This window comes from Peromyscus leucopus, chromosome 3 (assembly GCF_004664715.2).
Source record: "Peromyscus leucopus breed LL Stock chromosome 3, UCI_PerLeu_2.1, whole genome shotgun sequence".
Taxonomy (NCBI): Eukaryota; Metazoa; Chordata; class Mammalia; order Rodentia; family Cricetidae; genus Peromyscus; species Peromyscus leucopus.
This window is the reverse complement of record NC_051065.1, coordinates 85,319,845-85,337,256: the sequence shown is the minus strand read 5'-3', so window position 1 is coordinate 85,337,256 and position 17,412 is coordinate 85,319,845. Positions and strand designations below refer to the sequence as shown.

Genomic DNA, 17,412 nt, shown 5'->3' with positions numbered 1-17,412 from the left:
CATTATAAAAAACTGCAATAAGAAAAAATAATCAAAAGTTGCCACTCTAACAATTATTGATAGAGAATGGTGATTTCATTGTTTAGTGTCTTCCCCCAGGAGATACTTGACAAAGGACTATTCTGTTCTACAACCCCCCTAAATTGGAACATTTTATAAAATGTGAATTTGTAAAGTATTGTGTATATTTCTGAAGCCCAGTGACTTCCTTCTCAGGATCAGTGCCCAGGTCAGGAAATTTCACTGACAGCACTCAAACATTTCTCTGCTCAGGATCCTACAAGTTGGGGCCACTGATTGTCTTATCTAATTATTTCCATCTGTATTTTCTGTTTATTCTTTGCAGGGTGGGCTGTCTGAAAGTACTTGAATAGAACCCAGCCTTGATTCTGTTGCAGAAATATTAGGAGATTCTGTCCCATATCATACTCTTAACAATACTGCATCTTCAGAGCATAAACTAGCAGAGTCCCCAGAATCTGAAATGTTTTTTGTTCTAGTTTGTAGATTCATATGAATGAAGTAATGTTTTTCTTTAGACAGTATTGAGTTGTAGCATTTTTAGCCTCTGTACTGCTTATTGTGAGAAAATAGGCAGTCCAAGAGTAACTGAAACTGAGTGAGCTGTGACTAAAGAAGTCAGCTTAGAGGAACTATAAATCAGGAGCTTAGGATTTTCTCTCAGCATCTGCTGGTACCAGTGGACATAATCAGGTATGCCACTTGAGGTGGACCCATAAGTGAGTTATAATGATCCTCTTTTCTTGAGAAGCAGCCAGGGATTCTGGAGCTGGTTAAAAACAATTTCTCTAATCAGCACTATAGAGGGACAGATGAAAAGACATAGAAATCAGTAAAAAGCAATATTTCATTATATTTTCATACCACATATACTATGCAAAGAATAAAAAGATGATAGTAAAGAAGTAGAGGAGGAGAAAGAGGAGGATATGATAAAAGCATGGAAAGAAATAAATAAGGATGAATCAACAGATGCTGCTTTTAAAATATAACATCCATGAAAATAAATACTGGGCTTGAGTTGTAGCCACCCCTCTTTCTCAGGCAGGACTTAGTGAGTAGCAGCATGTTGACAGTTTACACAAACAAAACCATCTTGTTGTTTGGTGGCTGTCTCTAACTACAAACTTCTCCTTCCTAAGCTCATTCTTTAAAAAGCTAGTAGTAGCCTTCTGTCGCCTCCAAGGAGTAAAAATGCAAACAACAGTGTATAGGCTAGGATGCTCTTGTCTCATAAACACATGAGTCATTTCACTTACTTGTAATATTTGATTCGGTTAAGACCCAAATCTCATATTTTTTTTTTCTCTATGGCATTGCCTACTCTGGATCCAGAGTATTCCTCACATGTTTCCTCATAGCCAGGCTTAGTTTGACTTACATGGATGAGAGATTCTACTTTGCAGCGTATGGTATTTATTTTTCCATGATAAAGGAAAGCTAAGGATGACCCTAATGTACATTGGAAACCCAAGGCCTGATCAGGCAGATGTTCAGCTAATCCGTTGCTCAAACATCCCAGTTTAATTGAATGGTTCTGAACCCAAAAAGTCCTGGGAAAACCAGTTCGGTTCCCTATTTGTGGTCTGGATAACAGGTATTTTCAGGTAAGTCCCACAGAAGCCACACACAGCTAAACTCTCACTTCTGAAACAGAAGGAAACATAAATAATGATTTCATAACATCTATCATGAATTCAGTATTCTGCATCATGCTGATATTGAGAGAAATTTGGGCATTTATTCTCCTCAGTCAAGTATGTGGTTATAAATGGGAGTGATCTTCTTTCCAATGTCACCATCTTCCAGCGACTCTGTCAAAAAATGTGCTCAGACCAGTCTCACAGAAATGGTCAGAGTCCTGAAGATATTTGTGGATGCTAAGAGGGTCAAGAGTTGTATTTTCACAGTGGTTTTCAGCACCAAGCCTGGTGTCCTTATCTAGGTAAACATGCGCCGGTATTGCCCTCTTCTGGAGATATGGGTAATTGGCCAAGGCAGAGCCTAGAGGAAAAACTTTGAGGCTGATTATCAGAGTAAATCCTAGTAATTTAAGAGTATGTGGTAGAAAGATATGAAGGTAATTGAACTGGGGGGAGAAAGAAGTGGAAAAGATGTAAATACAGGACTACATTCATAGACACAGTTATTCCAAAGAAAATCTCAACAGTTCATAAACATGGTGAAAATAAACATATTGATTGAAAAGGCAAAATTTATAGTTTCATTCTTTCTCTTCCCTGTACCACACTGGCTTAATCTATTTGTATAATTACAAAATGCCACCATTTTTCATTCTCCTCAGGTAGAAGAGAATTTTTGTTTGTTTACTTGTTTCATATTTCAAGCAGCACTAAATAACTTTTGCCCTGACCTTTGTTCATTTCTTTACATTATCCTCAATCATTTTGCCAGCTACTTGTCTGCTTTGTGTGTTTCAAAAGTCTTATTCAATGAATTGAAGAAGCAAATATATAGTAAATCAGGAAAGGATTTTATTCATAACCAGAATGAATTAAAGAACAGATACATTGCAATAGAGTATCATTTCTTGCATGAAATATACTCAACAGATAATTCTAGCTTCTCTTTGTCATCCACAGGAGAAGGTGGTTGCTAATAGGTCTAATGTATATTATTTTCTGTTTTTCAATGCACACAACCTTTTCCCATTGCTTATCTTATTATAATCCTATGAACGTTAGATCATATACATGCATGAGATAGTAAATAGGACATTTTCCTTGAAATTTTATTTTAAGAATATATTTTTGCAACACAAATCAGTTGAAGACAGGATAGTTCAACTACTCCCACTCCATTTTATCTTCCTGGGTATTTTTTTTTTTTGCCATGCTACATAATTCTATTAAGCCATGGGTTGGAATGACTTGATTGCTTCCTTTGCAGAGGGGTGTTTATGAACATTTGTGAAGTTGTGTTTCACAATTGAAAATGCTTTGATTGGAGAGAAATTTGTCCACAGATCAAGCTCAGTGAGTCCAAGGTTGCTACGCAATGCCTCCCTTTACCTGCCCAACTCTGACTCAGTTTTTGCCCATAGTAAACTATCTTAGAAATTTCACTTGTTATGGTGGTTTGAATGTGAATGTCCCTCTTAAGTTCACATATTTGAATACTTGGACCTAAGTTCTTGAAACTATTTGGGAAAGATTAGTTGTTTGAGGAAATATCAATGAGGATGGGCTTTGAGGTTTCAAAAGCTCAATCCATATCATATATCTTTCTGCCTCTCTCTGCTTGTTATTTGAAGATAAAGGTTTAACCTCTCAGCTACTGCTCCAGCACCATGAATGTCTACCTGTTGCCATATTTCCCTCTGCTATATTGTTCCCCAAATAACCCTTTGGAACTAAAAGTCCCCAAATTGAATACTTTCTTTTACAGTTTGCCTTGACAAAGACATCTTATCACAACAATAGAAACATAAGACATTAAATAAATTATAATCAAACTATAATCTGTATAACCAGATAAGACAAGAATAGAGGAATTGGCTGGGGGAGTATTGGCATGGGGAAATTTTGTGGTTAGATTGGACCTTTGGGGGGGCAAGAATGGGAGGATCTGGTGAAAATTGCTTGAAAGACATAAATAAGGGATGGAATGAGAGGAAAGGCAGCTAGAATTAAAGAGTATTTGAGGAGCATTTGAGGACATATATGGGATTCTTGTTCAGTGCAAACTTCCTATAATGTACAATGATGACCCCAATGAATTCCCGAAATAATGAGGGAGACAGAATTCTTACTGGCTATCACTTCTTACAAAATGAAGCACATTTCTGGGATTGGGTTCATCCAAATGAGTTGTTGCCAATGGCTTCATGAAAATTCCCAAGCAAACCAGGCTGCTGAAAGACAATAGTTTGCTCTCCACAAATTGACAGTGAGACCCCACTGAAGAAGACAAAACCCACATAAATCACTGAGCATGGAGAGGTCAAGCTGGTGCCTACATGGAAACTTCACCCTCATGTTCTAGTGCTACCAAGTGAACAACAACCCAACTAAAAAAAAAAAATATTTGGTCTCTAATCTGTCCTGCCTGCAAATTATGCTATGGCAATGGTGGCACAAACCTTGTGAGAATATCAACCAACGTCTGATTTGACTTAAGGCCCAATCCATGAGAGGGAACCCATACCTGACACTCCTTTGGTAACCATGAACTACAGTCTAAACAGCCAAGAAAAAATAAGGTAAAACCAAATATATCACCAGAGAGTCCTCCTCTTGCAGCAGAAGAGAACAAATATAGAGACCAATGGCAAATATTTTTCAGAGAAAGAGACCTTGGAACACCAGCTCTAATTTGCATGTCCCTGTCAAATCTCTCCCTGTTAGAGCTCAGGGAACATCATGAAAAAGGAATCAAAAGGTATGGAGGGGACAGAATATATTGGGGTCACCGTGAGAACAAGGTCTTCTACAGCAAGGGAGCCAAGTTTATATGAACTGGCATTGACTGAAGCAGCATGCAAAGGACCTCCCTCTTCCTGCACTAGGTTCTCTGTCTATGTATCTATAGTTTTCAGTTTAGTTCTTTTATGTGAATCCTGAATGTGTAAAGAAGTGGGGCTCTTATTCTTGTTGTTTCTCTTGGAGATCTTTTGTTTGTTTGATTGTGTTGTCCAACTTCAGTATGACAGTATTCATTTTATTTTATTATACTTTATTTTGTTATCTCCTAGAAGTGTGTTCATTTCTAATGTGGAACTGAAATGGAGTGGATTTGGATGTTAGAGGAGGTTGAGTGGAATTTATAAAAGTAGAAGGAAGGGACACTGTATTCAGAAAAAAATACAAATATAAAAAAGAATGCAAACTGAGAAAGCCACAAGTCTGTGAACATCACTCAACCATGGCCACTACATCAGCTCCTGCCTCCAGGTTCCAGCTCTGCCTGAGTTCATGGTCTGACTTCCTTCAGTGATGTAATATGATGTAAAAGTGTAAGCCAAATAAAGACTCCCCACTTGCTGCCCCCCCAAAAAAAACAACAAAAAAGAAAGAAAGAAAAGAAAAATTAACTAAGACACTTGCCCATCTAGCAAAGAGAGAAATGAAGGGTTAATGGAGGAAAGATCCTCCACTCCATGCATTTGATATGAGAGTTGGCACACTCTCTGAGGACCATGTGGTCAGGAGGACTCACTTAGATTATGACAATAATCTCTGCCCAGATTCAATTCGTCTGGTTACTAGTACCTTAGGATTGTTCAAATATTTAATACTTATTTACTTTTATTTTATATGTACTGGTGTTTTGCCTGCATGTTTGTTGATAAACCATATAAGTGCAATGTCTCAGAGGCGAGAAGAAGGTAAGGTCTAACATAACATGGGACTGGAGTTATAAAGAGTTGCTAGCAGAGGTATGTGTGCTGGGAATCAAACCTAGGTCCTGTAGCAGACCAGCTAGTATTCTTAATGACAAAACTATCTCACCAAGCTGCTTCCTCAGGATTTTAATGCTATAATTAGATAAAATTTTTCTTTTATGTTAACTCCACCTTGGTATATGTGTGTGTTAGGGAGGGAGGTGTTGACAGCCCTCTGTATGGATATCAGTTCTTGCTGTGTTGTTATACTGGAAAATTTTAATTTTTTCATATATGTCATGCAAAGCACTCACTTGTTTTTAATGCTAGACCTCAGGAAGAGGATATATATTTATGACATAGAACAGTTTCTCTAATTCATATATAAAACATCACGTTCGCCTTTAACTCCAGGCAAAGAGAAACTCTGTCAGCAGCTGGAGACAGCAAAATGAGCAATCATGGCATCCCAGGCTTTCACTTCTGCTTCCCTGGTGGTTTATGTCATGGTGTGAATCACTGTGGGAGGGAAACTGTTAGCTTGCTGACAGTAATAAGTTGCCATATCTTCATGCTGCAGGCCATTGATCTTGAGAGAAAACTGTGTGCCAGATCCACTGCCACTGAACCTCGATGGGACCCCATCTGCCAAGGTGCTTGTGCTATAGATCAGGAGCCTAGGAGGATTCCCAGGCTTCTGCTGATACCATGCTAACCAAGCACCAATGCTCTGACTTGCCAGGCATGTCATGGTGACACTGTCTCCCAGAGATGCTGACAGGGTGGCTGGAGACTGGGTCATCTGGATGTCACACCTGCCACCTGAGATTGGAAAATAGAAAGCAAATTAATTCTGTTCGAAGAGGAATTTCTCAGAGATCAGGCAACACTGACCACAGTCAGATGAATAAATTTCCAGTGGTGTCTTCCTTACCTGTAAGCCAGAGCAGAAGCAACCCCAGGAGCTGAGTGGGGACCCTCATGTCTGCTGGGACCTGTCTGAGGCTGACTCCAGCACAGGGTGTGACCTGACTATGAAGAAGTCTTCAGAGCAGTGGGCTGTGCTCTGGGCATATGCAAATCAGCAAAGGCTGGCCACAGCCATAGGACTGGCCAAGTGACTCATTAAAGGCTTGTGGTCTTCTTATGCCTCAGATCAGAGAGGCAGCACAGATTTATTTGTATGGAATGTGTGCCTCTTTGGACAATAGAGAACAGCACCAGTCTATGTGTTGCACTTTATTTTGATTTGTCATGTTCAATGCAGAATTTTCTTGTTATTTTTCCCTCCATGGCAGGGAATGTCTGATATGGTACAATTTTAGAAACTCCATACATCATTAGATGGTTCTTTTCAGGGTGCTGGAGAGGATATTGAGGCAATGGAGCTTATTGTTTCTTTCTTTCCTGGTTTTTGTGAAACTTGATTTGAGTCACAACATTTCTCTCTTTCCTTTCCACTCTCTAAATCCTCCCATAGAACCCTCCCCACTCTCTTTTAAATTCATGGTCTATTTTTTCATTCATTGTTATTTCATGTACATATGAGTTTGTGTACATGTATACATTCCTAATGTAATCTCTTGAGAACATAAAATGTTACTTATATGTATGTTCTCAGGGCTGACCATTTCACAATGGACAACCAGTTGTGTGTTCTTCCCTGATCCTTCACCCATGGTGACAAGACGCTTTGAAGATATGAAGTTCACACTCACATTAGTCTACAACCAGTTATTTCATAGCACCAAACATAGGGGTGGTGTGGCCTAGTGTCTCAATACTAAGAAGCTGTGGACAGTCTCTCAAAGAGGGAAAAAAAACACACAGAGAGTGAAAGTGTTCATCTACATAGATCCATACCATAATCAATATTCAAGATCAAACAAATGGACAAAAGTGTCTGTCTTCTCAATAGCCAACAAAATGTCAACCCTTGCCAGACTTTTGCATTCTATAATGATCTAAGCTGGAGAATGAGATATCAGTTGTGTTAGGTAAAAGGATTTCCCTCAGACTTATTGGCATAATTTTTTCATATGGCTTTTATTTTCTCAACTTTGAAAATAGTTTAAGATGCTAAGTAACACTTTCCATTTAGGTTATGAGGTTATTTACTCCAGTAACTGCACCAGCTCTGTAGTGACTACAGTGAATGCCAATGGAAAAGGAAACAGAGGGGACACTGATCCTCCTATCCAAGAATGTCAGTGTTTAGGGCCAGAACCCTAGATTGGGATTCTCTGTTTTCTACTGACTGACTGTGAATAAGTGACCTGCCCAACCACATTCCCAGAAGTGATAAGGGACTGTAAGAAAATGCTGGAAACCAAGTTCATCAGAAACTAGAATCTTCTCTTGTCCCCAGTGCTACAAAGATTAGTGGTTCAAAGGTTGGTAATCTTGATTAAATAGATATGTATTTTTGCATCCCGCTGTTGAAATTATTCTTAAAAATGAGGACAGGGTTGGTTCTTTGTTCAAGTGCAGCCCAGAAAATGAGACATTAATTCATGGGAAGTTGGAATTGGTTCCAGACTTGGGGCTATTTATTCCTGTGAATGATCATCAGCATTGGGAAGAATTCTACATAGGTTATCACACATAAATAGGTGCAGAACACATACATACACAATCTAATTCTTGTTACCCATCAGTATAAAATATTGGGCTTGGAAACTACTTAATCATAGACTTTTTGCCCAATGTGAAAAATGAATCCTGGCATAGAGGCCAGCATTCAATGATGTACTCCATTGGTCCCAGCTCTTGGGAGTAGGAAGCAGGAATTCCAGTTAGAGCTACATGAGACCAGGATTTTATCGGGAAATAAATCTAATTTTGAAAACACTTAGGAAATCCTGAGGACAATATATCAAACATAGTTTCATAAGTTAATGAAGTACAGAATTTATTATTTCCAACACACATGTTCAATACGCATTTGAGTTGTAGCACATAAAACTATGCACATTATAAAAAGTATTAGTGAAGAACACAGCTAATATACCTAATCTTTGGAACACCCTAAGTATATATATATATATATGTGTGTGTGTGTGTGTGTGTGTGTGTGTGTGTGTGTGTGTTATATTTTGCAATATTGTGGCAAAGTCAAAAATTTGAAACTATTCCATACTTCAAGAATAAATGTAGGCCTTTTCAGGTAGCATAGTTCATATGGTTCAATGTGGGATATTGGTGTTTTCTCAGAGGCCACTTGGATTCCTGGGTGTTGCTGCTATTGTAGCATCTCAGAGTCCAGTAGCAAGCCACAATGTGTAATCAGAATGTTTTGGGCCATCAGCTTCCAAATAATGACATAGAGACTTCTTATTAAGTATAAAAGCTTAGCCTTAACTTATGCTTATTCTCAACTAGGTCTTACAAGTTAATTAACCCATTTATATTACTCTACATTCTGCCATTAGGCTTCCTAACTTTCCTACATACTGTACATCTGAACTTCCTCTACATCTCCCTTTCAAAGTCCCAAACTTCTCAGATTCTTCAACAAATTCCTCTCTCTGCTGGGAAGTCCTGCTCTTCCTCTCCTGCCTAGCTATTGGTCATTTGATTCTTTATTATGCCAATCAAAATGTGTCTTAATCAATAAGGTAAAACAGACACATTTTTACACAGTATGATCAAAATCCTGCAACAACAATGCAAGAAGAAGTAAAATCTGAAAGAAGGGTTGTATTGAACATGAAATGCCTTAGAATATATTTTTAATTACTCAGTTGAATCTTTGCATGTAAAAAAATAGCAGGGGACTTCTGTGTGTGAGTATACATAGCTATATTTGTACCTCCAAACTCTAAACTATAATTTCTACATTATACACTGTTCTAAGCCTATGTTTTATGTAGTAGAATAAAGTCTATATTTCATAATTTGAAAGATTGGCACTTTTCTTATATTAGTGTTTATTTTTAGGCCATCTATTTCCACAGTACCGCATGTTCTGCAAAAATACAATAAGACACTATGATCAAATTTTGCAACCTGAACAAGTGTTGATAGAGAATTCTGATTTCACTGTTTAGTTTCTTCCCCCAAGAGACACAGACAGTCCCTGATGAAGGACTACTCTGTTCTCCCTTCCTAAATTGTAATCTTTTATAAAAATATGAATTCCTAAAATCCTGTGTGTATTCTCTGAAGCCCAATGACTTACTCCTTAGGATCAATGCCCAGGTAAAGAAATTTAAACATCTCTTAAACATCTCTCTTCATGAAATCCCACAAAGATGAGGCCTCTGGTTATCTTATCCCATTGTCTCCATCTGTACATTCTCTTTTCTCTCCTGTAGGGTGGGCTGGCTGAAGTCTCTCATGTAAAAGTCAGCCCTGATTCTGTTGCAGAAATACGGGGAGATTCTGTCCCATACCATACTCTTGACCATATTACATTTTCAGAGGGAAAAGTAGAAGAGTCCTGAGAACTGTATGAATGAAATACTGTTCTTCTGTTGACAGTAGTAAGTTGCACCATCTTTAGCCTCTTTGCTGCTGATTGTGAGAGACTAAGAAGTCCCAGAACTGCTGCTACTGAGTGAGTTGTGACTATAATAGTTGGGTTGAGTGTACCATAAATCAGGAGCTTAGAATTTGCTCTCAGCTTCTGTTGGTACCAGTGGAAGTAATCAGGTTTGCCATTTGATGTGGCCACATAGGTGATAATGACCATCTCTCCTTGAAAAACAGTCAGGGATGCTGGAGACTGGTGAGACCAATTTCTCCAATAATGGCAATATGGAGGGAGAGAAGAAAAGAGATAGAAACCAGTAGGAAGCAAGATTCCAGTATATTTTCATACCGCACATACTATGAAAAGAATAAAAAGATGATGACAACGAAGTAGAGGAGGGGGAAGAGGAGAGAAAGCAAGGAAAGAAAGAAAGAAGGGAGAAATGAAAGGTACATCTTTTAAAATAAAACTTCCATGAGGAAAACAATGCTGAGTTTGAGTTGGAGCCTCCCTTCTTTCTCATGCAGGATTGAGTGAGTAGCAGTAATTTGACTGTTTGCACCAGCAAACCCATCTTTTTGTCTGGTCTCTGTCTCTGACTACAAACGTTTCTTAGTTAATTCTCTTAAAAGCAAGTCTCTCGGGAGTAAATATACAAACATTGGGGTGTAGGCTAGGATGTTCTTGGCTCATGAACACATGAGTCATTTCACTCACTTGTATTTAATTTAATAAAGTCCCAAGTCTCTCATGTTTCCCCCTCAACGTTGTTTCATGCTCTTGATTCAGAGTCCTCCTCACATGTTTCCTCACATCTAGGCTTAGTTTGGACCTACTTGGATGTCAAGTTCTACTTTTGCAGTGTATGGTATTTTTTTCTCTGATAAAGTTTACCTAAGGATGACTATAATGTACATTGGAAAACCCGAAGCCACAGATATGACTCATCCAGATCAGACAGCTGCTCATATAAGGCTTTGCTCATCAATCTCAATTTAATTAAATGGCCCTTAGTCCAAAAAGGTCTGGGAAAACCAGTGAGGGTGTCCATTTGTGATCTGGAACCAAGGTGTTTTCAGGGACAATTTCATCGAAGCCACATTCTGTTAAACACTCACTTCTGGAACAGAAGGAAACATAATGATTTCATAGCATCTGTCATGAATCCACTATTCTATTCTGCCTCATGTTGATTTTGAGAGGAACTTGGGTTTTTATTCTCCTCAGCCAGGGCTGTGGTTATAAACAGGCGTGATCTTCTGGGAGATGCTTTACAGAGTCACCAGCTTGCAAGGGCTGTATCAAAGAAATGTACTCAGACCAGTCTCACAGAAGTGGTCAGGCCTGAAGACATTTGTGGATGCTAAGTGAGTCAAGAGTCTGGGAACTTCTCTCTCAATTGTATTTTTACAGTGGTTTTCAGCACCAAGGCTGGTGTCCCTGTCTACCTAAAATGTGTTAGTATTGCCTGCCCTCTACTGGACAGATGGGTAATAGGCAGAGCCTAGAGGAAACTATGAGGCTGACAGTGCAAATTCTAGTGTTCTAGGGGAAAAAAAAAAAAATAAAAAATAAAAAATAAAAAAAAACATGGAAAGAGTAAGACTCGAGTGTTCCTCACTTTACCTGATCAGAGAAAAAATAATAATTGAATAATTGTGCAAATACTGTCAGATACACTTGTGTAAGCACAGAAACACACACCCCAATTCAGTTCTTGCAATCAAGATATAAGTAAATATTGACAAGAAAGCATTAAATATACATGCAAAAGTGTGCAAAGTGTGTTAAATCCTATGGATACTTTCTGTCTATATTCACAGATACTATGACTTAGAGTGGGTATACATGAAGTAAAATGGAGTACATCAGAGTTATCCTGAGTCAAAAGTTTATTTCACACATATATCCTCCTTAAGGAACTAGGCTGAAATATGCCCAGGAAATTACATTGGTATGCAGTGGAAAGGATCATCCACTGTAAAGCCACTTAGTAGCACTCTGTTGAATAGCCCATGCAGTTCACTATATAGAGTACATTGTAGTGTACCACCGCTTTGAGCTATGGATTGCTGCCACTGCTCAGCAACAAGGATGGACATTTACAAGTTGAAATACATTTTCTACTGAGCATGAAGGCTTTGTGGAAACTATAGTGAAAAGTTCAGTTGATCCATTTTAAGTAGTCTCATAGGAAATTGAGAACTGTGTATATGTGTTTGTAATAAATATGTACATCAAAATACAAATTTTTTTGTTTAACCTTTTATTTTTATTTTTTTATTTTATTTTACAATACTATTCAGATCTATATAACAGCCACAGATTCCCTTTTTCTCCCCCTTCCTGCTCCCCTCCCCTTCCCCCCAGCCCACCCTCCATTCCCACCTCCTCCAGAGCAAAGCCTCCCCCGAGGACCGAGATCGACCTGGTAGACTCAGTCCAGGCAGGTCCAGTCCCCTCCTCCCAGATTCAGCCAAGCGTCCCTGCATAAGTCCCAGGTTTCAAACAGCTAACTCATGCAATGAGCCCAGGACCTGGTACCACTGCCTAGATGCTTCCCAAAAAGATCAACCCAATCAACAGTCTCACCTATTCAGAGGTCCTAATCCAGTTGGGGGCCCCAAATATGGTATGGACTCACTCATAGGAGGACACTAGATGTGGAACAAGGATGACTGGACTGCTACTCACATCACCAGTGAGGCTACCTGAAAACAGGACCCCAAGAAAGACACGAGGATCATCCAATGATGGAGAAATAGCTGAGATCTACATAAACAACCTGGACATCAGTGGGAGCAATGAAGGCCGAGGGTCGAGGGAAAGAGAGCAGGAGATTCCAGCTAGATCAAGAACAGAGAGGGAGAACAAGGAATAGGAGACCATGGTAAATGAAGACCACATGAGAAAAGGAAGAAACAAAGTGCTAAAGAGGCCCACAGAAATCCACAAAGATACCCCTACAAAAGACTGCTGGCAATGGCTGAGAGACAGCCAGGACTGACCTACTCAGGTGATGGGATGGCCAAACACCCTAATAGTTGTGCCAGAAACCCATCCAAGGACTGAGGAATCTGGATGCAGAGATCCATGGCTAGGCCCCGGGTGGAGCACCTGGAGTCTAATTAGCGAGAAAGAGGAGGGTTTATATGAGCGAGAATTGTTGAAACCATGGTTGGATAAAGCACAGCGACAAATAGCCAAATGAATGGAAACACATGAACTATGAATCAAAATACAAATTTAGGGGCTTGAGAGATGCCTCAGCAGTTAGAGCACTGGCTGCTCTTTCAGAGGACCTGAGTTCAGTTCCCAGCACACACATGGCAGCTCACACCTGTCTATTTCTCCAGTTCCTGGGCTTCTGACTCCCTCACACAGACATACATGAAGGCAAAATACCAATCAACATAAAATAAAATAAAAATTCAAAAAAGTCAGGCAGTGGTGGGGCACACCTCTAATCCAAGCTCTTGGGAGACAGAGGCAGGCAGATCTCTATGTGTTTGAGGCCAGCTTAGTCTACAAATGAGTTCTAGGACAGCTATGACTGTTACACAGAGAAACCTTGTCTCAAAAAAAGAAAAATAGATTAAAATATAAATTTTAAAAGTTTGACCAAATATTTTACTATTTCATACTATAAGAAGTAGGACTAGCCAAAAATAAATAAGAACTCTTAGAAAAATAAATGTAAATAAATAATAATGTTAATTCTATAAATGTACAGGCAGTGTGAGCTTTAGGCTTACTTGTCAAAATTTACTCAAATAAAAATTTAAGACATAAGTCAATTAGTTCAATATAAAACAACTTTATAATTATTTCTATTGCTAAGCATTTCAGAGAATATCAGATTCCTTTCTTACCTTTGGGTTTTCCCTCTTTTTCTAGTACTGATCTCTCTGAAGAAACTATTCAAAGATAATATGCTACATTTGACCAATAGAAGCATTGCCAACATTGCCAAGGTTGTTTTTTTTTTCAGGGCTCCTAAGAGAATAGATTTTTTAAAAATTATTTTAATTAATTAATTAGTTAATTATTCTAGTCCAATCACAATTTCCCCTTCCTCCCTCCTATCCTCTTAGTTCCTCCCCTTAGCCTTCCTTTCCTTATCCCCATTCATTCCTCCTCCTTTCTCTTCAGAAAAGGCCAGGTCTTTCATGTATGTCATCCAGCCACTGTATATCAAGATGCAGCAAGACCAGTCACCTCCTCTCCTATTGATGTTGGACAAGGCCAGGAGGAGGTAAGTGTTCCAAAATCAAGTAACAGAGTCAGAGTCTGCTCCCACTGTTAGGAGACCCTCAAGAAGACCAAGTGACACAACTGTAACATACATATGCAGAGGTCAGCCCCAACAAGTTCTCTGGTAGGCAGTAAGAGGATAGATATTTAGAAATTTTTGTTTGTTTTTTTTTCTGTCCTGCTTCTACTAAAACCTTCCATTGACCTTCAAACCTGGGCAAACACACCACCTTTTAGCAGATGGAGACGTAGGGTATGAACATGGGTCACCCAGCCTCTCAATTCTGCTTCCCTGGGTGGTTTATGTTATGACTTGTGAGAGGAACCTTATCATATCCTACACAGTAATCATTTGCAATATCATCAAATCCCAAGCTGCTGATGGTGAGAGAATAACCTATCTCAGACCCACTGCCATTGAACCTCTATGGGATACCTGATTGTGACTGAAATCTATAACTTATAAGTAGCGTAGAAGCTTTCCTGGGCTGCTGTTGATACCAAGCTAAATATGTGTTAATGTTTTGACTTGTCTAGCAGGTGATGATGTCTCTGTTTCCAGAGGTGCAAATAGTGAGCACGGAGACTGGTCATCTGTATATCATACTGAGGCACCTGAGATAGGAAAATTGAATAAATATTCCTGCATAGTTAACTCTGCTCAAAGACAACATTTCTGAAGGACCAGGAATCCCTGATCACACACTGTTTTTAGTAAATATACCATGATTGAACTCCTTACCATGAAGCTAGAGCAGCAGGAGCCCTTAGAACTTAATAGAATATCCTTATGTCTAGGTTGTGCTCTCACCAAAAATAATATTTGTACTGTGTATGATTGGTTTATTAAATCTTTGGAGCAATGGGATATGATCTCAGCACATGCAAACCATCAGCATTTTGGCAGGGCTGGCACAGATGTAAGGTGTCTTTGTTTCAGTACCTCAGCACAAGCATGGTGTCCCCTGGTGTCTTAGGTAAGACTAGCACAGAACAGATTAATTTCCTGAGGAGGTACTTTTTTTTGTAAGGCCAAAGAATAATCTTAAAATGCATTCATTTCATGCTATTTTAAAATCTATCCCATGTTCTCTACATCATTCCTTTGCTATGTTTCTGTGTATGGCAGGGGTGTCAGGTTTGGAACATTCCCAGAGAATTCAAGAAATATTACAAGCTCCTTTCATAGTTACATGAAGATATCACTGAGGTCAATCTGCTCTTGTTTATGATGAGTCCTGATTCTCTCTATTTATCAGAATTAGAATAGACCAATACTGGGAGGCATCTTTTCTAAGGAATGTTAGATTCTCGAATTACTACTCCACCGGTCCATTTATGGACCAATGATTCTTATTCTATGATTCTTTAACTATCCAAGAGGAACTCTTGGCAAGGCCACAGGCCAAGCAACAGCCTAGATTTTCTTATTACAAAAAAAAAACTTTGGTTTTTATGTGTGGGAGCATTTGCCTCTGTATATATGAGTATGCGCCACATATGTGTATGTTGCCTGTGGAGATCAGAAAAGGGTGTTGATTGCCCTGTAACTGGAGTTACAGATGGTTGAGATCTGCCAGGTGGATGCTGGGAACTAAAGCCAGATCCTTTGCAATAATTACTAGTACTCAGAACTGCTAAGCTGTGTCTCTAGCCCTGATTATATTATTTTCCATCTGAACCATATTAGCTCTTTTCCTAGATCAGATAGGCATCATAATAGTGTGTGGGGTGTAATGTCTAATATTCCTGTTTTGTCTCTGATTAGAGCTCTTGATTTTTGTCTCCTCTTAACATAAACCATGGTATTTAGGTAGTGGATATTTAGAGTTTCTCTCTATAAATATAAATAATTCATATAATTGAATATACTATGGTTTACTAAACCTTAATTCTTTTCTAGCACCAAATATCTCCCAGATCCTAAGAGAACATAGTTCTTGGTAGCTATTTTAGAGCGATGGTGATTAGGTTAATAAAAGGAGAAGCATAAAAGAAATGAAATATAGGAACTCTGTATGAGGAGGGACAGACATGGTGAGGAACTTTAGCAGACTAGTAGTGATCCAACACTTCCATAATCCACTCCCAGAGTCCAGGAAGCATCTATGACCAGCTGATAATCTAATCTTTGATAATATTAAATGAAGCTATGTACACAAAACTCTTTACTCCATGTACTGTACTCTTCTGAGTCAGTTCTCTGTCTACACATCTTCTTTTATGCTGTCATGCTTAGATACTCCCTATCCCTTTTCCTCTTGTCCTATCCTAGTTTAACTAAGCTCCTTTTAGCCTCGTCCTCATCTTCATCTTAATTTCTCTCCATCTTGGTCCTACTGTTTCTCTCTTGGAACCAGTCTCTGTCTTCTTCCCCACAGCCTGACTCCTACAATCCAATACAAAAGCTTCCAAGGACCCTATAACAGCTGTGAAAGACTGCTTAATTTACAGCCCTAACGGGGAGTGAATAGAGGAGGTGGGGTCAGATAAGGCCTGGAATAAGTCAGAAAGGGAATTTATATGCTCAAAATATATTCTTATAAGTGGTTAGATGTGTCTACCACAATTGTTCTCAATCTACAATCTTACAGGTGGTTAGGTAAATTAAAATAAAATAGGTCATTAAAATAAAACTGTCTCTATTTTTCCTGTGTTGCCATATACTGGCAAGGTGGGGTAACTCAGCTTGGAGCCAGGAAAACTGTCTCAAAGCTACTTTGCACTTGATATGCCAAAAACCCTTTTGTTTTGAGTCAGTTGCTCTGGAGTGCCATTTGGGCTGAAAGAGAAAGGAGGCCTCAGCTTTATTTGCACATGAAATAAAGTTATGCCTCTACATATCCACCTGTCTCCCAAGCCAGAGACAGGTGCTGTCTCTGTAAGGGTGTTACCTTAGTTCAGATCAGCAGTGCATCTGAGAAGCTTATACTTTTTGCTGTTATGGCTGGGAGTTATGGGCACACAAGAAATTGATAGTAGGAAACAGCTGATATATTAAAAGTTGAATAACATCAAGTATTCCTTGATATTTGACTTTTCCTCCAGAAGGATTCCTTGATCCTTCTAGGTATAGCTTTATCATATATCACTGAATCTCTATTTCATATACTTGTGGGCTGCAGCAAGGAACACAGAGTGTTCTTGCATGTTAGTAGAGGTATAATGCTCTCATTGTGTGTTCATGGAAAGATGAATGAGGTGCTGTGGGATGGTCTGTATGTCAAATACTCTCATTGGTCAATAAATAAAACATTGATTGGCCAGTGGCCAGGCAGGAAGTATAGGTGGGACTAACAGAGAGGAGAAAGGAGGGAAC

The 17,412-nt window shown here is 39.0% G+C and overlaps 1 gene segment (V, D, J or C); it reads right to left on the bottom strand.

Annotated features, from left to right (window-relative positions):
• Positions 1–5,864: 5,864 nt before the first annotated feature.
• LOC114687510 lies at positions 5,865–6,409 on the bottom strand. The segment is given in 2 exon segments: positions 5,865–6,187; positions 6,300–6,409. Coding segments are annotated over 2 exon segments (372 nt in total).
• Between the last annotated feature and the right edge of the window lie 11,003 nt (positions 6,410–17,412).